At 45.3% G+C, this 22,109-nt stretch overlaps 1 protein-coding gene across 1 annotated transcript in view; it reads left to right on the top strand.

Annotated features, from left to right (window-relative positions):
- Positions 1 to 22,109, top strand: part of BMP7 (bone morphogenetic protein 7) — a gene marked incomplete at both ends in the record, with an annotated part of 40,561 nt that overhangs the window by 7,742 nt on the left and 10,710 nt on the right. Inside the window, one exon of the mRNA XM_079543437.1 lies at positions 15,286 to 15,478. Coding sequence (XP_079399563.1) covers positions 15,286 to 15,478 — 193 coding nt within the window. The remainder of the gene's footprint in view (positions 1 to 15,285; positions 15,479 to 22,109) is intronic.

Consider the following 22,109-nt stretch of genomic DNA (forward strand, 5'->3'; position numbering starts at 1 on the left):
TCTGTGCCAGCGCTGTGCTGTACCAACAAACAAAGTGTTGTTTTGGTTCGCTGGATTTAAAAGCCTCCAGAGAGTAAAGAAATGAAAGAGAAAGAATTTAGAAAGTGCCCAGCGAAGGAAAGGCACTTCAAGTAATGTGCTTTGTCACTCAAGCCTTCCCGTAAATTACCTTAAACTATTTCTAAACTGTCTGAAAAATTGTATCCGTGGAGTATTAAGTTTCTGCCGCGTCTCGGGGTCGCATGCTGTTCTGCCCCTCTTTATCTCACTGCAGGGCTCTTCTCTGGGCAGGTTGAACTGAGTTTTACAGAAGTAAGAATTCTGCTTTTTCTTAAAGAAGTGAAAATTTGCAAAACTGGACCGTTTCTGATTCTGCCTCGTTTAAAAGATACTGCAAATAGTTGAAGCTTAAAGAAGATTATGCTGTAATTAGACAGACAAACTCATAATTATTTAAGGGCTAAAACAACAACAGCAGCCCTTTCAGACTCATTCTGACAGTGTTTATCCAGTGTATCTGGAAAGGCTTACAATTAAAGTGCCTGAAGGGTGGGGATGAGGTTTTTCAGCATGCAGTCAGTACTATCAGGCCCACCTGGCCTGGGAAACTATGCGGGCTTTGTAGTAGAGAAAATCCTTTAACTTAGATCTTCATGGCAAGCTTTTAAAAGCTACCTTCCTTTTAAAAAGAGGAAGAAAAAAAGAGGAGAGGGGGGAGAGAGGGCACTGCTTCCCTCTAAATAATAATTAAGACAAGCACACGCACTGCGCGGCTGTTGATGTGAGGGAATAACATCGTGCTGCTCAGGCCGACAATCTCACAGAGCACCGCGTTGTAGAGTTTTGCCTGCTGTGCCCAATCCCCTTCCCAAGGAGCAAGAAGTTCCCTCCGCCGGGCTGCAGCCTCTCAGCGCTGCTGCTCCCATCCCACCTCCACCAGCAGTGTTGGTCCTGTGCTGCTGGCATGGGGCTGCTGAGCGGTGACCTCAGAGCAGCTGAAGCCATCAGAGGGCTGGCACTGTGCCTTCACCCAGGTTTGGGGGCTGTAAATCAGCTCGAGCTGTGACTCTGTTACGGCCACTGGGCCAAAGCTGCCTCGGCCACCTCGCTTGGTTGGCACCGGCACAGCCGCCTCCATCCTCCCCTTTTTACCAATTGTTATCTCCACAGTAGAGGGGCAGTAAAACATTTAAAAAGAGACCGAAAGAACCCTGGGAGAGCTACTAAAAATGCTCATAAAATAATACAGCATCAGTAGTTGGGAGTCATAATTCAGACAGAGAGACAAGTCTGACTGAGAATAGCCAGGAGCAGGGCTGGTAGCGCTTCACTGCTCCTGTACCTGAAATGGCCACGGGCTGCAACGCGTCCTTCGGCACTCCTAAGGAAAGCCAGTCCAGGTTTATCATGCAAATGGAAGGCAAAGGCTGTAAGTCAGACATTCTGAATCCTCAAATGCTTTTGTATCAATACTCGAGCAGCAGTTTACTTACACCAGCCCAGTACCTGCAACACCATGAATGATGAGAACTAGCTATCCCTACCAGTACCTCCCCTACCAGCAAAGCAGTCTGCTCCTCCCCTGGCTGTCAGGGTTAAAACTCATTGCTTCTTTCCCCCAGAAATATTCGGAACATTTTAATCTGGCTATTTTTATTTGTTCATTACTCTACAGTAATTATAATCCCACTGGGACTTTTTAGATGTTAATAAAGAGCAGTGCACATCACTCCTGCTGAAGCTTGCGTGGCACTATAAACATCATGCTGAGTTTAAGTTCCCCATTCTGACCAGATCCTGAAAAAATCCAGCGATGGTGAAGAGAAAGGAAAGCTTTTTTTGTTTTTTTCTTCCTAACAAAAAGAAATAGGAGAAAAAAAAAAAAAAGGAAGTAACTTTAGCCTCACAATCTGCTAGCTACATAAAGCAGTAAATGTTCAGTTGAGACAGGGAAAAACCAGAACTGCTGGAGATTGGTTGTTTCCTTTTGGAGGAAACAATAAATGTGCCCACTTGTATTTTAACAGCATTACTACCAGGCCCCCTAATTACACAAATATACTTGTAAGAAACTGCAGAAGAGAAGGGCTAAAGAAACAAAATTCCTCACCCCAGCTCTTGCTCTTTGACTCAGAAAGAAGCTTTTGGTAACCAGAAGTCTTTAAATCTCAGTCCAAGTCAGAAGATGAAGATATTTCAGCACTCTGCGTTGAATCATTTGTCTTTGAGACAGGTGAAAAGGAGAAGAGAATTGGACACGTGGTGTAAAACTTCTCTCGCTGGTGTGAACGCCGCTTTGACCTGCGAGTGCAGCAGTTCCTGCAGCTCAGCGGCATGCGTTGTAATTAAATTACAAGAATATCAGAACTCCATATCCCCAGAAATCTCAGACCGTTCCGCTGCGTTAAAATCCAACAGAGGGAATACAGAAGTACATGAAGGAATGCAGAAACATGCTGAAGCAAATCCTGAACATTTCTTTAGAAAGCAGCAACCGTCATTCTGCTCGTTAGTCCTTACAACTGTAAGATGAAAGCTGTTTCACTGAGAATATTACAGTGGGGGAAGCAATTAAAGCAGCGTGTCCAATATTCGGAAAGCTTCTCCTTCCCATATTGGCAGTCCAGGAAGAAGACAGTGGCTGGTGGGCTGGAGGTTGAGCAGAATAAGCTGTGTTGCTCTTCTTGGGAGACACTCAGAAATGCCATAATCTCATCTCAGTGCTATTTTTAACAACTGTACGCACAGGACATGAACTGTGCTCCCTTCATTCATACCAAAGTGATGTGAAGACACGAGCGTGTATTACGACAGCTGATCTTTTATCCCAGAACTGCAATTGCAAAATTGCTTTTGAAGACAAAAAAAAAAAAAAAAAAAAGAAGAAAAGAAAAGAAAAGAAAAGAAAAGAAAAGAAAAGAAAAGAAAAGAAAAGAAAAGAAAAGAAAAGAAAAGAAAAGAAAAGAAAAGAAAAGAAAAGAAAAGAAAAGAAAAGAAAAGAAAAGAAAAGAAAAGAAAAGAAAAGAAAAGAAAAGAAAAGAAAAGAAAAGAAAAGAAAAGAAAAGAAAAGAAAAGAAAAGAAAAGAAAAGAAAAGAAAAGAAAAGAAAAAAGGAAGCCAACAGAAAACAAACAGAAAGTTGTTGTTAGGGGCTGACTCAGGAGCTGGGTGGCCCAGCCCTACCAAGAGGTTCAGTGTCAGGAATCCAGCACTGCAATACGGGAGCTGCTGATGGCACCGGGGCTGTTAGCTTGTGCAGACATTCCTCTTGTATAATACAGGTGGTGGGTGGGAATTCAACTGAAAATAAATCTCTTCGATGATTTTATGCCTGGAGCATTGGCCACCAACATTTGAAGTGTAAAGGGGACACATGCACACACATGCGTGCACTCTGTGCATGCATATACATATGTCTTCTGAGGACATTTCTGAAATAATAGTTTAAACTTGCCATCACTTGAGGACACCAGCATTCTACATCTACCAGCAGAACTACACAGGACTGTAATCAACTTACTGATCTTTGATATTCATGATTCTTAGAGCCTTACACTAAATTAGCAGAGGAATAAGCAGCTGCCTCAGTAAAAATAAATGTGCTGAAAAGCAAAACCTCCCTAGAAAGCAAAAACTTCATACGCGTAACTGAACCCCATCGCAGGCACAGCCATGCAGGGCGATGTGCTGGGCAGGATCCGTGCCCTGCTGGGCGATCACCCTGTCCCTACTTCCTATGTTTAAAAGCCAGGGAAGTGCTGCAGTGCTCCACCTGCCCCGAGCCATGCTGGCAGCACAAGGAAACGTGAAGATCTCAAAGGAAAATGTGAAGTAGGGACGAAGCCCCGCTTTCATAAGGAAGGGCGCTCTGGAGTATCTTCCTAGTCATTATTTTCCAAAATGTTTCCTTCCGCATCTCCAGAATATGTACTTCTGTCCAAGAATCCTGGTTTACCAAGCTGCATTCTATCCCTGGACCTGAAAAATGTGCGATGCGTGTAACAGTACAGGTGCAAGTGAAGAGCTGTGTTCCTGCAGGGTTTCCCCCTCTGGGGCTCACGGACCTCTCCCCTCACTAGTTGTTGCCCCTGCACTCCCCTGGCTGAGAAATGTGCAGGTGTTATTGCATAGGCCAGCTCAGGTCTGGCCCATTGCGGGCTTATGGCACTGCAGGGATTGCATACACTCCCAGTCAGAATTCTGCTGATTACTCCGGAAGGCTAAGATTCTTATCTGACAGTTGAATGTCTGATATCTGCTGGTTATTTTGTAATATCCCACAAGCTACTTTCTCAACAAAGCCAGAATCTGGGATTTCAGCTAAGAAATCCAGCGAGTCGTGTGTTTTCAAACCTGGAAAACTGGTTCTTGGATTATTTCCCCTTATCAGAGTGAACCACAAGAAAGCTGCATTCCCACTGCCTTCCTCCCCGGGAGCCTGTGCAGGTGGAGACCTAAACGTTGAAATCTTTGGGGGGATGCTGGTGTTGTTGTGGCATTGCATTACTAACGAAGGATGGATTAGATCTACGTTATTTAGTTGGGCAGTTGTTCAGTAGATGAAAGGAAGCCTAATGCAAATGAAATCAATAAGCACTCAGGGGCCAATTTGCAGTCACTTCTCCCTTATCACAGCCAGTGCAGAATTGGGCACATTCCTTTGACAAAAACTGAGGCATCTGAAGATTCCATCAGCTGAACTTTTTCTTTCAAGTGTTGCCAGTAGATGCACAACATATACATGTGCTTTCAGAAGACTTTTATTTTGAACTCAAGATGTGAATCTACGGTATTAAGGAAAGCAGAACAATCCTTTATTTAGCTGCACCTGCACCTTAATGCCTAATGAGTTTAGTCTGATGGAATCCAGACCTCAGGAAGGATTATAAATTCTCATTTGATTTCGTTTACTTCTAAAATACCTTAAACCAGCTGTACCAGTCTAGAATCCAGTCCCTCTTTCTGTATCAGTTTTGCAAATGTTGTTGAATCTTTTGCTGTGTTAAGGAACTTTATGTGATATAATAATACGCCAGTAGTAATAAGGAACAGAAGGTGACTTAAAAAAAATAATGTAGTGGAAAGATAATTAGCAGCATAGGGGCAGGAAAAGCACTTGTATATGAGTAAAGTTTTTATGAAGTTCTTTGTGCCATGGAAGCAAAATTTGGGAAAAAACTGAAACTGAGTTAGTGGGCAGTGTCCTCTTGGAGGACAGAGGCAGAGGAGCCTGTCCTGGCACACAGTGGGTATCAGCTGCACGTTCAGCCATTGCTGCCTGCTTTGTACAAACACACCCGAGATGCCTGGGCACTGACCTTCCCAAGATTACTGACTCAAGCTGTTTATGATGAACAGTATCTAATTTACCAAATACATTTGAAACCTTCTTAGTTTGCCCCAGTGCTGTTACTGGAATGCAATACTTGAGCATAACTTGATGCTGTTGCATCTCCACAAGATCAAATCACAGCATCAAAGACTTGCTGTATCTCCTTTTTTTCTTTGCACCTCCTTTGCACATGCCTGCTTGCAGATCGAGGTGCCTGTGCTGCATGCTCCCAGCTTCCTGCAGAGGGGCTCAATCCTTCCCTTGGATGAGGGCAGGGGCAGGCACCCGGGGAAGAGCAGGGCAGCTCACAGCACAGCCAGACGCAATGAGCTGCCTTTCCTTTGCCTTACCTGAAGCTACCTTAAAGCTGGCTTGAAATGTTGCAGCGAAACTTTCTTCCCTCCCACCTAAGCTGAAATGTGGTCCAAGCTGAAGAACTGCTTCCCAGTTGGAATCCTTTAAGAATTACCTTTTTGTTTCAAAATTTGCATTTTAACCCAAACATCCCATTTTCGGTACCCTCATAGTAGTAGTCACTCTCACACTGCCTCTTATCTCCCCTGGCTGAGTGCCCATGATTTCTGAACAGATCTGCTCAGCCACTTCTCTCCCTCTTTGGGCTGGGGGATTTGTTTCCATTTGTTCAATGCTGTGTACAAGCAGACAGAGACAACTGCTGGTTTTTGCATCAGTGACTTTTGAGAGGCCTCCAGGTTACAGGAAGCACCTTGAGCCCCATCTGTCTGCTGGCTGGATGGGGGGATTAGTATTTTTCTCAACGAACTACACTGTCACTAACTTCTCCCAGTCTGTGCTCCGCAGTCTCTCCCCATCGCCCTGTTCTCTTCTCTAGAGCAGGGCTGCCTTTGCCCGTGCTTTGCTGCTACCTCAGCCTCCTGACCCAGGTCTGTGCTTCCTCCCCTTGTCCCCAGAACACCCCTATCTCCTTGACCTTCTGATGCACTGGTGGGATGTGTGACTTGCAGTTTGCACCTAATGCTGGTGCGGCTTCCTGGTGAGGCTGGCCTGGTCAGATACATCACACTGATTTCACAGCACACGAAAGCAATCTTGCCACCCCCTGAATTACAAAGGAAAAGAAAGAAGTGTAGCATTAGTGGTCATTGTGTTGAAAGAAGGAAAAGAAAAATAAATTCCTGCATTTCTGCATAACCCCAGCTGCTTTCATTAGTGTGATATTAGTGAGTCTCTACCATTAGGTTGCATGGCTCCATGCTACACATTGTGGTGCAGACAAGGACAATACAGGAGTAAGACTGTGTTTGGTAGGCAGCAAACTTAGCAGCTGCCCACTCTGGGCAATATGTGATCCTTGCAGGGAGCTGCAGGAGCTCCCAGCTCAGAGCTGCTGTCCCATGCTGTGCCATACAGACAGCAGGCCTGAGCTGTTGGTGGGGCAGGCTGGCACAGTTAAATACCAGCCTCGGTTAACCATGCTTCCAGTGACTGTGTGAGAATTTGGGATGTTTTGAGACAGCCACAATGCTGGGCAGCTGGGAGCACATGGCAAGAGCCAGGTTTTGCAGCATCACTGCAGTTCCCAGCTTGCCTCCCTGGAAAAATGCCATTCCCAAGGTTCTGGGAAAGGGCTTGCTGCTGGATGCACCACTGTGCTGCATCCCCTTTCACAGCAAAGAATGGAAAGAAAGAAGGAGGTTTGAGATTCCTGGAAGGTGAAGGAAGAAGGAGTCTGTCTGCAGGAACAACTTCATTCCCCATTTTTTCCTTTCTCTTTGCATCATTCCTTTTCTCTGTTCCCTTACACACCTGCAGTCCTCCAGAATTACTGTACAGCAGCTGCTGACTGATGGCAGCACTGTCCTACTGTGTTTTGTCTGCTAAGGCTCTGAACAAGGTATTTCTGAAGAAACACAACTCTTATACTTCTCTGCTTATTTTACTTTGCTTTCCCCAGATACACATACAGACAGAGCAAACTCAGCATCAGGATTCACACCACAGTTGGTCTGTTTACTATTAGAAGAGTTGTGTTCTCAGTGCAGTCCCCTGTGTAAATTTTTCACAATACTTTTCATCTAGTCTGGCTTGTGATTTCAGCAGAGAAACCACAGCGTAAATGGGTTCTGATCAGGCTATGCTCAAAAAAGAAAATGAATTACCTGCACATAACCTGCCCAGATATCTCATGGATGCTCTTTAAGAAGAAATAGGTTAACCATCTAGCAATGCCTTAAAGTGCCTACACCAAAATTCCAGCAGTGCAGAAGTGACACACATGCTTCCCTGTCCATCCCCTCCTGGTTGTTATCTTCCCCCTTTGCTATCTACTGTCCCAACGAGCCTTAACTGAAAAGCCCCCTGCACAGTGCAGCAGCACCCACTCATCCCAGGACTCTTGGGAAGTTGGCAGCTTGGCATCACCCTCCCAAGCCCTGCTGAGCAGGCATGATGCTAAAGCTACCACCAGAACATCAGGAAGGGTCCAGGCTTATTCTCATCTCTGCTCTGAGCAGCCCTTGCTGAAGTTCAACTGAGTCAGGAAGAACTTGCTGCTGCTTCGGAGATAATTAAACCCATCCTCCCTCAACCCGCTGTTTGTACACGCACAATGATACCATTGTTCAGAGTCATGCAACACATATGCTGCCATTAAAGTGTTTAATCTTGTAGTACAGTATTCCATTATTTTTTTGGACATCTGTACATGATAGAAAGGGTACGTATTAAGGGATTTGTTGACAAAGAAATGGCTAATGCTGATACATGTGTGGACTGAAAGGATCTTTCCAAGTTGTGTTCGGCAGTAGGGAGTGCTGCTTCCCAGGCCCGAAGCCTGGCACAGATGTGATACGCACTGCTGCTATTACCACTTCTGAATTTATAACAAGGAGTCAGTGTTCAGAAGAATTTTGGAAGCTCCCTGCTGGGTTTGTGGCTAGGTGGTCTTGCTGGCAACACCACCTTCATGCTGAAAGCTGGAAAAATGAAGTGATGGTTAAAGGAAGAATATTAACTCCAGAGGGCTTTTTCCCTCACTCTCAGAGCAAAAATGCTGACCCCGGATTGCTCTGCAGCCGTGAGCCCTAAAGAATTTAGAATCCCCCTGTTCCTAACCTCTGGGGCTGGGGATCAGGATTTACGGAGCCTGGTTTTCATCTCACTTGAAATTAATGCATTCGCTCTGATTGACACCAGGGGATGGGACAGGACTTCGCTCTGCCGCACACTGAAGTTACTGTACGACAAATTATCACCTTCACCTTCCTTCACCCAGGTGTAAAATGGGCACACGGGTGTGAGTGACCAAAATGGCAATGCGCAAGCACAGAGCAGGTGGAGATGAGACTGGCAGGACAGGGCTTTGGCAGCCAGACCCCTGAGAAGTGCGAGTCCACGAGCATAAATGTGAGCTTACTACATAGTAAGTGTATCTCACAGACTTAACCAACGTTTATTTTCCCTTTCATTTCTCCAGAAACCCACTGTAGCTTTTTGATAAGTTGGAGGCTGCAGCTAACCAGTATAAAAAAGCCCCCCAAAACTTCTTACCACTCTTAAAAAATAATAATCCCATCAGTTATGAACAACCCAGGATACTTGGTCTACTCTGTCTGTAGGACTCCCAGATGTTATTCTTTCGCTGCTTCTTCTTCAGGCATTTATTTAACTGCTGCATTAGCTGCATTAATGGTAGCAAGCAAATCTTATAACCGAGAGAATGAAGCACATGAAAACCAATCACAGAATGTCACATTCCCAAACTCTTGCCATTAGAAATTTACTGCAACTGCTGCTGTAGCTCTTGCCATCAAGCACAACGAGAGGGAAGCATGGGCCTTTGCTGTCTGTGGCTTGGCATGGCGTGATTGCCATCTTCATTATGCTCCCTGTTCTCCTGAGCAAAACGTAGGGACTGACCTTGCGCTTCTTGCTCCAGGAGTCCCGCTGGGCCCAGTGGGGTCTTTCAGCTGCAGGGACTCTGGATCCTCCCTCTAATTGCTTTCCTCCTCGAACCTCACCAACATAAGGAGGAAAGGCCCATATTTCATAAGCGACGTGATTTTATCCACCAATTTAGAGACAAAGGAGTGCAATTTATAAAGGGAGCATTTAATCCCTGTTAATTAGGATCCCATCAAGAGCTCTCAAATTTGGCATCCTGACAATTTACAGAGCCGTTTCACAGCGGCTGTGAGGCCGGGCTGCGGGGGCTGCCCTGCTGCCCCATGCCAGCTGGGGATGAGGCCAGCTGAGAGCCTGGCTGGGGCTGCAGAACGTTCCTCATGCCACAGCCCCTTCCCACGGGGACAGCAGGCAAAGCACGGGCAGGAGCCGACCTTCTCTTTGAGGCCATAGCATCTGTAGGGCTGCGGATGTTTGTGGGTCCCAGGGCAGCTGGTTTGTAGGAACATCTGCACAGGTGATGCGAGGAAGTTTCTCAAGGTTTGGGTTAGGACCTCTACGTTACGGAGGGAATTTTTCTAAGGAAATTCAAATAGCGTTTTGCATGATAAATCAAAGCACTCTTTGCTTTTCTGTGAAAACACCAAGGCTAAAGCCCTCAGCCCGCAGCACAAGCCAACCCGCTGCGGTCACCTTGAGGGAAGCGCTGGCTTTCTGCAGCTCTGCAGCTGTCAGAGAAGGAGTTAAAGACTTTCCTATCTGCTGAGCTCACCTCCACAGCCCCTGCAGTCCACGGGGTCAGGCAGCCACAGGGACACTCAGAAAACCTGTTAGACCTCGCTGCTGAAGTGTGGCAGATTGGTTTTGGCATCCAGATCTGCAGCAGGATTCCCAGGCGAGGGCTGATGGCTCTCCTGCGTGGCTGAGGCTGAGGCGAGGGGGTGTTGTCTCTTGGAATCTACTTTCCTCTGACTTATCTTTCAGTCTCAGGAATTCAGGACCTTTAATCTACTTGAGATTAAAGTCCTTTACAAATCCCTTCTGGCCTTTTTGGGGAGTAAAGAAGTTACAGACACCCTGCTACACATTCCTTTTGGTGCTTTTTTTCCCATTGTAAATTAGAAACAAGTAGCATCCCAGCTTCTGTGATCACTACAATAAACGAGACAACTATTCTTGAAGTGCCTTGTATAAAATTCACACAGTATCAGGAGAAAGTGTTAATGGGGAATTTTACATTTTTACTTGTTTAAATATTCAAAATGTATTCCAAGTACATCCTCCATATGTGCCAGGGGGAAGGAGGCATAGAATTACCAAAGCTTTCACAGTTTGGCAGCCTGAGCACAAAATCTATTCGTCTGGTGTTTACTTTGCTTGTGAAAATGAGGTTGTTTTTATACCTTCAGAAAACAAGTATGTAAAAAAACCCAACTTCACTAAGTAGATTGGCAGAAGTAAGGCCTCCTGTGAAACCCACTGAAATTGGTGGAAATTAGTTCTATTGACTCCCCTATGGAGTTGAATTAGCTCTTCTAACTGTTCTGTAACAATTTTTAATACAATAATCCTTGGAAAATTATTGCCAGCATCCACTGGTTTGTATTTGATAAATGGAGTTAATGACTGACGTCGTGCTACCGTGCTTGGTATAGAGGCCAAAAACTTTTATCATTTCTTTGGTATGTGTGGACAGAAATAACAGCTAGCGCAGGCTGTCTCATCATAGCCATCGCTGTCATGTTTCATGCCTTGACCGCCACCAGTCCAGTTACAAAGCCTGTGGTCCAGGCAGTGTTTACAAAATTAGCTCAGACCAGCTTTTCACTCAGCATTTACAAAGAAGCTGAGAAAGCTGGAGCTGCCATTCCCAGTCTTAACATAATTTGCTGCGAAAATGACAAACATGGGATCAGCTCAAGTTGCCCAGCTGTCTGCTAATGTATCGTATGCTTTAGAAGTTTGGGTGCCCTGGGGTGTTGCACCAGGATCACAAGATTTTCTGTCCAACATTACTTTTTCTGGTAGTATTTTCTATTATGTTACCATAAGTTCTAGATGTCAGCCATTACAATTTTTCATCTCCATATCTTTAAGTTTTGCATCTGAAGAAAGTACATGTGAAAACAAGTCCCATTTTATCTTCATCCTTTCAATATTTTTTTACTTGATACTTGGCTACTTTACACCTGTACATGTATCCATCATGTTTTAAACATCCTCACTGCTGCACAACTATGCTACTCTGCCTCCTCTTGCTGCACTGCAATGCCAGAACAGAGTTGGTTAGGAGAAACAAAAGACTTCCAAGAGATCAGAGCCCTGTCTGTGTCAGTAGATGGCTGCAATCTGCACAGCACTCAGATCGCGGACAGATAGCCGAGGCCAGGCTTTCAGAGATGTTGAGCTTACTTGCATATTTGCAAGAGAGGTGTGGCAGATGTACTGATAACCAGGAACCTCAGGTATGTGCTCGTTTTGTTCACATCACCTTAATTGCCTTACACTTTTTGGTGTCTTATTTTTTCACAAATTTGTCATCTGTCTCCACACTACAGCTCTCAAGCTCCAACATCTCGGCCTTTTCCAAAGAACTGTGTCAAAGGGAGAGCCCACTGATCCCCATCTCACGCAGCTACAGCTAACTGCCACACTCACCATGCCACTCTTGACCCAAGAGGTATTTTGCACTGGCAGGTTTTGAGCTTTGTGTTAAATTAGGTCATAAATTTGTCCATAGTGGTTATGTGCCTCCAGAATAGGAGTCCACCTCTAGAAGTGAGGAGAAGTAGCATTTTGATGGGCATTAAATGTGAAACCTTTTGGATTATTTTGTTAGAGGATCAGATCCACTGTTTTCCCACAGCTAAGGCACACTGTTCCACAGCAGAATTATTTTTCAAGGCTGTTCTTCCTTTTCATATTTTATGATCTTTGACTGCACGTCCAGAGCCTTGGCTTCCTCCCCAAGCAGCTGCCCTGCCAAGGCATTTGAGCTGTGGCAGTTTCTGAGCTGGAGTTTCCAATGTTTGAAATCAGTAGCTGGGCTAAAACCATTCACCAAAAGCCTTTGGGTGGTAGTGATGTGTAAAAGCCCAGGACAAACATGAGTTCAAGTTCTTTGGGCAGGAGGGCCATTAGCTGTAACCACCAAGCAATCAAGTTGTGTGATGGCTTTTAAAGGAGCAGTTAACACACAAGGGCTGACCAACATGAACTCCATCAGGGACGACCAAAAGCTTCTCCTTATGGTGGGTTGTGTCAATAAAGATCACAGATTTTATAGACCTAACAGAGAAACTTCAGCCATATCCAAAGAGATGTAGCAATTGTCCTCATTGTTTCGCGGAACTTTTGAATACCATTCCCCTCTTTAAACGCCCCTCAACCCAATTCAGACTCCTCAGGTAATTAATTGGTTGCAGAGTTGTCAAAGGTCTGACAGACACCCATCAAATCCAGGAAATTCGGGCTTCTTGAGCACTCCCCTGTTACCTCATGCTGTTGTACTTAAGGTATTACTGGGGACTACAAAAAGTGCACCACCATATATACTGTACCATATGTTCACAAATAACAAAGCACAGCAGCATGAATTAAGGATAGGATTTCAGTCCTCGTAATGAAGAGTCTTGCTTTTATGAGTTCAAGTCAGACCCCTAACATTATTTTAACATAGATTTTGCTGTTTAATTATGTAATAAGATTTACTGCAGTCATCTAACAGATGTTGATTCAGGGTCAGTGTTTCTCATAAATTAGTTCTGAAAGGATTTGTTACTTCTGGGTCAGCAGATAGGTCCAGAGTGCAGAGAAAAAGAGGAAAAACAATAAACACTGAGCTGAAGGGTTTCTTGGGATTCTTTCTTCAGTTACATATCCACATATTTTCATGATCTTAATGACTATGGCCACAGGAATGTTTGCTTTAACACTAAAGATGGCTCAGCCCAAAACCCTATAACCAAACATCTGCAAAGCATGGGAAAGTTCAAACTTTGGGGCTTTTTATTTTATGACCCTGGCCATTAATTTCTCATGCTAATATGACACATTTTTTTCTGGGGCTGTGACTGGAATCACTGGGAACTCAGCAGCACCCAAAGAAGTTCTGTCTCGATGCATCTGTTGTCAGACTTTGTGTGATGCGTAGCTAAAGATTAATGCTGGCCGATGTGTTTGCCATCACACATGTGTGCTGAAAATTCAGCCTTCCCATGCCTTTGGAAGCAAATCTTGCTATACATGCTACAGCTGACCTGCCTATAATCCACCCTGCTGGTGATGTTATCCATAATGTAATTAAAAACACACAACATTATAGTTGTTCTTCTATAGTTGTGGTTAAAGGAGATATTCCATATTAAAATATTTTTCCACTCCTCTGTAATTTAGGTGCAAACAAATTCCTCTGAGACTGAAATCATACTTGTTGTATCTTTTTCTGCTGCAAATATTTTGGAGGAAAGGGATTGAGGCATATTTAATAGTGTTGCTTGCACTTACGGGGCAGCTTTAGCCTGCCAAGCGTTTTACAAATGCTGGTGACTCCTCACAGTTCTCACACTTCAGGGTAGGAGAGAGCAAGTGATCTTCCTGAGGCTGCACTACATGTTAGAGCTGTAGGCACAACAATAACTTCGTTCATTCATTCAGTGCAAGCGAAGGCTGCCCAAACTATAAAACCTTTTGCTGAACTTAATCGCCTCTGTCTTGGAAAGTTTAGGGGTTTCATACCTAAAATACTCCTCTAAGATGAATTCCAGCTATTAGCAAGAGCACTGAAGTATTTCCCTGAGCAGCAATCATACAGTGGCAAACGACGAGCCCTGGCCTCCTCGCAGCGATGATGTGCGAGAGGAGGAAGCGCCCGCGGCCAACTGCTGTGCGTCGGCCAGCAGAGCAGTGCTGACCCTGCTGGGGTCCCGTGGGCCCCCCAGTCTGTCCCTGCTGCTGGGGGGGCCCTCGCCTGTGCTTCGGTACTCATAGATGTCTGTACTGCAAGTGCTGTACATTTAAATAGCAATTTTCAGACTTGGGCTGAAACTCCTCTTTTTCAGGAGTAATTCCATTTAAGTCAGTGGATTTACACAATGGATTTACTGCTGCCAGAAGAGAATCAGGCCTGTAGAAAGACACGCATTCTTTGCCAAGAAAATCTCAGAGCTAACTACTTGAATTGTGCAGTCGAGCTGCAGGGAGGTCAAGTGGACAGACAACAGGACCAGGACACACGGGAAGCCCCTGGTTCAAGCCTCAGCTCTTAGAACGATGCACGGTGTGACCTCTGGCGAGTCCGTCCGTCCCCTCATACCTCTGTTTTTCCCCGTTCTCCTTTGTTTGACTTGTCTATTTAATTTGGAGTTTGTCCGACGAAGGGTGCTGCGCTTTGTGTGTTTGGAGGGGGCACTGACACCTCTCCTCCCCTCGCTGGGGACAGCCCTGGAATTCTGTTTCTCACTGACCCTCTGCCCCAACAGCCACAAGCAGTGGTACGGCCCCATCGGGGCGGCGGGTCGATCTGTCGCTCGGGGGCCTTAAAATGAAATCTTCATCCCTTGGAGTGGGACTGAGTGTCTGCAATGAGTTCAGCTGGCACCAAATGTGGGTCACCGGCATGAAAAACCTCGCAGACTGGGATCTGCACACTTGTGTACATGGCTATGGGTTTATGTGTGTGTTTTCCTCAGGAGGCAGTCAGGCTGAGGACCAGCCCTCCCAAAAAGCCCCACCTGTGCCCTTCGCCTCTTCCTACAGCAGCTTGGTTGTTATCAGTGGCAAATGTCCAGAGTCACTTGTTAAGCACTGCCAAAATCATTAAAACACAACAGTCACCTGTAGCAGGCAGTTGTAAAACTGTTTCAAAGACGCTCCATCAAACATCTTTATACTTACAGTAGCCTAGATAAAGTCTTGTGTTTCCTAGGTGCTTTAACAAACCAAAGGACAGAATGAGATGCTGCAATCTGATATTCTTGCCCTTTTCTGTTGTGGCAACTCACAAGCGTGCTTGATGGTGAGGGGAAAGGGAACAAAGCAGGTGGCTAATGGGCTGTTTTTCTGTTTCAGTGGAGCATGACAGAGAGTTTCACCATCAGCGCTGCCACTACCGAGAGTTCAGGTTTGATCTCTCCAGAATCCCAGAGGGGGAAGCAGTGACGGCTGCCGAGTTCAGGATATACAAGGATTACATCCGCGAACGCTTCGATAATGAAACGTTCCAGATTAGCGTCTACCAGGTCCTCCAGGAGCACCCAGGAAGGTGAGTGACCCGCAGGGAAATCCCACTAAAGCACAGGTGCAGCAGGTTCCTTCTAAGGGTTATGGCCAATAATGCTAGATAAATTGGTGCCATCAGCAAAAGAGGTTCAGGCATGAGGGCTGTGAGGTGAAATCTCAGTGCCAACGTCAGCATGGTGCTGCTGTGTGTACTCAACCCAAGGGCACAGGGTGAAGGTGCCCCAGGGCAGGAGGAGACCATGGGTGCGAAGTATTTCAAGCTTTCTGGGAGACCTGCCCTGTTCCTCTTGCTGCTTATGGATCTCAAAGTGGTAAAACCACATCTGAATGCTTCCTTTCTAATTGTAGCTTAATTGCTAACCTTTATTACTGAAGGCGTTTGAGAACCCTAATTAACAGAGACAGGTGACACCGTGTTCTTTATATTGACTGATCGTTTTGTGTGTGCAAAACTACAAGATGAGCTATTAAATCCATTCCAAGCAATTATTAATGTATGCCAAGCTCCCTGATAAATCCTCCGGGGAACCTGAATAAGAACATGTGTTTAATTTCCTCATCTGTTTTTAGTTCCAATTAATCAGCAATCTCAAACCATTTATCAAAAGCACTTAGTTTCACTGGCACGTATTTCTTCTAAATACATATCCTACCAAAAGTGAGGTTACATTTATTTACATGAAAAGTATTCACAGTCACGTGTTAGAAGTTATTCTTTAGGACCACTAAATATGAGGTAATAATGCTACAGCCCTAATTTAGGTTTATGAAGAGAGAAACACAAGGGATTTAAAAAGGGGAAAGTCCAAAATGGTAAGAAACAATAGTGCAATCAGGATTCTGGCTTCATAGTTTTATAAGAGGTAATAAAAATGGAAGAAAAAAAAAAAAACAGTTTTGCATTTTTGATCCATTAAAATACGACAGGAGACCTTATCAACATTTTTGAACGCTGAGACATTCAACAGACTTTGTTGTGTAAGTGCTTAAACACTGGTGCGTGGGTCCAAACTCCTGGCTCTTCAGTATTTCTAATGACATTTACTTGCAGGGTTTTGAGGACTGTGATAGTATTAATCCATTTTTATTGAACAATGATAAGCTATACATTTTAACTAGGGTTTCTAAAAGGAGATGGCAACACGCCACAAGCTGCATGGGACCTCTTAGATTCCTCTTACCACTAACATTTACGTGTAAACTCCATCTTTGGCCCCTATGGAGACAGAAGCCTCCTTTTGCTGTATTTCTTAGGTAGGTCATGAAGGTAAAAGCCTGTGGGGATAAATTTTGCTCTTGGGAAGAGCAGAAGGAAATGTGCCGGCAGGCGCGCAGTGTGCCAGGTATGGGGAGAATGCCAAAATGTCCTTCCTCATCAAGATGATGCCAGGGAAGTTCTCCTTCATATCCTGATTAGTGAGGTGCTCACTGGGAAATTTGCTGACAGAACTGAGTGTCATCTTAATTTTAAGATGAAAGACCCACACGTTTGTTGAAAGTGTCCACGGAGAGGTCTGTGATGTCCCTTCTGGGGATGGCTATGTGGATACAGCTGCTTGGAGCAGCAAGTGTTCCTGTGAGCTGCCTCCTCCACAAGTTCTTATTCCTAAAGGAAAAAATGCTTGCAAAGGGCAGGCATCTACATGAACCGCCGGGTGGAAGAGGTGAGGAATCTTGCTAATTATACAGATGTTCCAGCTACAAGATTAGATGCAATTTTACTGCATCACGTTCACCACAGGAACATCTTTTTAAACGAGTGTTCATGCATATTCACCCTTTGCATACATTTTGGCACAGACAATGTGGAGTTTTGAGCAGTTTGTGCTGAAAAAATATTCCTATTGGTTTGGATTGACCAAAGGTAAAAATATTGTCACTAGCATTTGTAAAAATATTTGCTCTTTTTCTGCATTTTTCCACTGACATTTTCCAACCAGCTCTGTCACAGACCAGTCATCCAAGTGAGTGTGTCATTGGGCAAGTGGAGAAAGAAAACAAACTCTCTCCAGTGTTGATCAAAAAACACCCATTCGCTTTGATGCTTTCTTGGCTGTTTGTCTCATCCTGAGCAGGCTGGAAAGTCAGCCCCATCCCAAGTTGTTAGCAACAGGAACAAAACAAAGCCAAACTCTTCCCCCCGCCCCCAGGCAAGAAAGCCTTTGCTCGCATTTTGCTCTGTTGATTCCCTTCCCTACAGCATGGCAGGTATATTGGCCAACAAAACAATAAATGGTTTTCCCTCTCCCCGTGCTCTTAGGGTGATAAAATGGCAGTGGCATCTCCCAGCAGATTACTTGAATTGCCTTTCAAGATCTGAAAACCTAGAATTTCTCCAAGCCTGTGCTCTCCCACAGAGTGCTCTGCATTCATTGCTCCCCCTGCAGCACACAGCAAAGGCTGGGATAGCTTCTAGGGCCCAAAGCAGTGCTGCATTTAGCTGGAAAGACAAAGTTGTGGCTGACTAGGGATCTTTTACTTGAGGATGAAGAGACCACTGGATGTGCTGAAGGCTTGGATTTCAGTTAAACCTCAGATTAGCCTCCAGTTTTGAGGGTGTGCCGGTGTGCCCTCAGTTCAAACAAACCATAAGTACCAGCAACTCAACAATTAGTTACTTTCTTTACAAGTTCAGGCAGGCTGACAGGTATCTAAGCAGCAACGACTCTGTCTGCAGTTTACTGCGGGTGAAAATACAGCTATAGGTCTTTACAGCTTGATGGCTGCACCCACAGCAGGCTGTTCCTGAAATTCTCTACGCAGTGATACTGACACTTGCACACAGGATGGAAGCTCTCGCTCTGTGGAGCACTGCTCCACCCTCTGTAGCAGGCTGCAGGCCCCTCAGGACTTTGAGATGAATGATCTCTGTCAGTACGAAGCTATAAACACAGGTGTTTATAGGCAACCAGACTAAATGACCAAATCTTTCTGGTCTTTCCAAATCTATGAATTCATTGCAAGGCAAACCTTTCAAACTATCAACATCTCCTGTGTAAAAAAGCAGGTATAGCATTCTGCAGGCACACAGCAGCAGTTATTCACTGTAAGCAAACAAGTACCTTCATGAGCAAAACGTTCCAAATATAATAAACACTGAGAAAACAGTCGATATTTTGACTAAGTAACAAGTCCCAAAGCTTTTGTGTGCACAACTTCTGTTTGGCCTTCATGGTTCACTCACCCAAAAGCTTGGGAAAGAGTTTCGTAAAGCCAGCATCTGGGCTGAAGAAGGTGCTGAGCAGCAGGACATGAGGTCCTGCTTGGGGTCACCAACCTTGCTAGTGGGAACTAAAGGCACCAGGAAGCTCCCATCAACTTCAAGAGCTCAAACTTGCTCATCTGTCTGCACCTTCCAAAGCTGACAGACCTTACTACGCTTTCATCTTCAATTTCAGCGAACCCAGCACTTGCACTGTGGGGTAAATCCCAACCCCTTTGAAGTGGATGGGAGTTTTGTTACTGGAAAGAATAAAGCCAGGTACTTGACCAGCCTTTAGTAATCCTAACATAGTTGTTACACGTTCGCTTTGTGGCCATTGTGGATTTCACAGGCTTCAAAGGCAGAGAACGATTTGAATGCTCATGTTACCAGCCCTACAGAAAATAAGATCTTGCATGATGCATTCCCAGGTTTGACTTGCAGCTGAAATGCTTTAGTTTGTATTTCAAACTGAGCCACTTCTACACCTAGATCAAACCTGAGCCCCTCTCCAGAGTCCTTTGTGGGGGTCTGTTTGTTTGTGGGGATCTGTTCCCACGTTATGGTTGAAACATGTAATTTTTGTAACTAAGATGGGCTTTGGTCCTCACAACAGGAGAGATAGATGTGCCTTCTTTTTGGAGCTTCATAAAATACCAGTTCAAGGAATTGTGCAGTGAAGAAAGATACAGTCTAACATAGCATCCCAGCACCAGGACGACACCTGCAGGTACTCTGACAGCATCTAGAAAGGTACTAACAGTAGTTCTGATCTTTCTGTGTGTGTGATGTCTGCACATAGGTCAGTAACCGTCCTCATCACGTTATGCTTTTGGACACAGCAGCAAGGAAACTCCAGCATGGAAACCTCGTGGCTTTCCAAGGATCGAGCTGCATTTAGTTGTCTCATTCAGACCATTCCTAAAAGCCACTGCAGCCTGCAAAACCCCTGACGAGTCCTGAACTCACTGAGCAAGCACAGTTCTTCACAGGCACTTGAGTAGCTGCAGGAGGCATTCTGCATCCTCCCTTGGGCTCTTCCTCAGCTAAGCAATGCACTAATGAACAGTGACTCAGTACAGCAGAAACATCTGTATATGAAGAGTCAGAGATGCGTACATAACCTCATTTCTCTCAGCACTGTTTGTACAAGGGGCTTCATAAAGGCTCCATACCAAAGTCTCCCAATGCCACTTTTAATCAGCGTTTGAAACCCAGATCTCCTTCTCAAACACTATCCAGAAAAGGCAGAACAGCCGTGGGGACATGTGAGACAGAATTAAGAATGTGTTGAAATGTTTAAATGAATTTTATTTCTCCCAAGATTCAACAAAATGTTCACAAACCTGTCTTACCAGCATCACAGCCCTCCGAAACCACCTCCAGCACTCTGTGCTCCCTGCTGGGTCCATGCCTTCACCTGGGGAAGCAACAGGCTGCTCTGCTGGCAGCCGCTCCTCTGGGAGCATGAGAGGGCTTTTACCAGGGGGGAATGCAAGGGAAGGAAGGGCTGGGGACGCTGGGGCAGTGTGGGAGGAGGGCTGCACGGGGTTTGTGTTGTCATGTGCCAGGGAGAGGCCCAGTGAGATCCTGGGGCCCTCTCAGAGTAGGAAAGTCTGAAAAATATTTTCCTAAGCTTGTCTTTGGACAGCTGCAGCCAACTTTAAGCAATGACACCAAGCAAACTGGAATCTGGATACTGCAGTTTTTTAATCCAAACAGATGTCTGCCAACCCCAGACCTCCTCTCCCCTTCCTGGGGTGCCCTTTTTGCCTTCTCCTGCCTCCACTGCTCAAACCTGGACATGAATGGCCCACAGCTCCCATGCCAGCTTTGCCCTTGGGCTACCTTCCAGTTAATTTGCCAGCTTGCACCACGCCACTGACCTAAGGAACTCCTCTAGGGTTATAATACCAGTCAAGAGGATAGGATTGCGCTCCTGTGGCTTATACGCTCAGTCAGTAAGACATTCAACATATCTGTGCCTCCAGCATTGCCCACTTAAAAACTGAGGAGGACTGACCCATATTTGTAAAGCAACTTGAAGTCCATTGCAAGGTGTCACAGCACGGCTATTGTTTCAAACGCTGCTCAGTCTAGCAGGTTGGGATCAGAGCTGAGCAGCAGCTGGACAGCCTGAGTGCACTCCTCGTGTTGTCAGACACCGACAGGGGACTGCAGGACCTGCTGGCTGGCTGCTGCCATCAAGGCTTTCAGCCTACAGGGAGGGCAGCACATCACAGCAATCAGCTCGCTTCGGGTTGTGATGAAAGTTGCCCAGAGCCAGCTTCTCTTCTGCTGCCTGCGCTTTTTCCTATTTATTTTTATCCCATTTGGAAGTGCTTATTAGTGTCAACCAGCAGCTAGAAATAACAGAGCTGAAAAAGAGGATGGGGAAAGGTGAGTGGAGAAAACAGAAGAAAGGCAATATATTCCTTATTACAGTATAAACAAAAATCGCCAAGTTTGATCTGCTGTTCTCTCTTGGGACAGTAGAATTGCCAACTTCTAATTTTGTGGGGTCTCTCCCATTGGTTTCTGTTCTTCCTCGTACCCCAGCCCGAGGTCTTGTGGTCAGAAGGACAGAAGGATGTTGCGCTTTTGATTTTGGGATACATTTCTTCTACAAACTAACAACTACTACAAACTTTATGGCTACAAACTAACATGTATCTGAGAAGCTGAAAACATACTCCAGCAAAGGGCAAAGATGGCTGTCAATCCTTTCTGTTATCTTTGAATTAGTGGGGTTGCCACACAGCTACTCTCTGGCTCTTCCCTTTCAGGGTGCTTTTACTTGCCTTTTCTTTGTTTCACCTACCCTTACTGCTATGAATTGCACTTCCTCCTGTCCTTTCCTTATCCCACTCCTGCTCACACAGCCCTGTAGCAGCTTCAGCCCTTCCACATCCGTAACTCCAGCTGCTTTCCAGTCTCAGGCGTGTTCTCCCCTGCCTGCCTGTCTTTGCAATACTTGTTATTCAACCTTCAGTCCAGAAACACTGAGTTAGCAAAGGACATTTTGTAGACCACACAGCAATTATGTGACCCGCGGATAAACTTTGGGCTGTGCTTTCTAGTGGGAGGTGTGTCTCCTTTCTAGTGTCCAGCACACCAGAACTACTGAAGCAATCAGCAGACAAGTGCCAACCTCCTGTCCTCAGCCCTGGCTGCATCGACAGCCCGATACTGTTTGGCCTGCCTAAGCTGAAAGCCCTGAGTTTTATCATCTCTAGTAGCTTTGACACTCCCACTGATGTAAGCACTTTGAACGCTGAACCATTTTGATGTGGTCTCAACAAAACATACTTGTGGTCTGGATGCAGACTTCACCATTTATGTAACTCTAATCTGGACATTAACATTTCCATGTCCCAGCTTAATTTTCTGTGAAATGGGGATCGTGTTCCTTTTTGTATCTCTTGGCCTGATAGAAGGCTCAGTGAAGTTT

Source organism: Tetrao urogallus (genome assembly GCF_951394365.1).
Source record: "Tetrao urogallus genome assembly, chromosome: 16".
NCBI lineage: Eukaryota > Metazoa > Chordata > Aves > Galliformes > Phasianidae > Tetrao > Tetrao urogallus.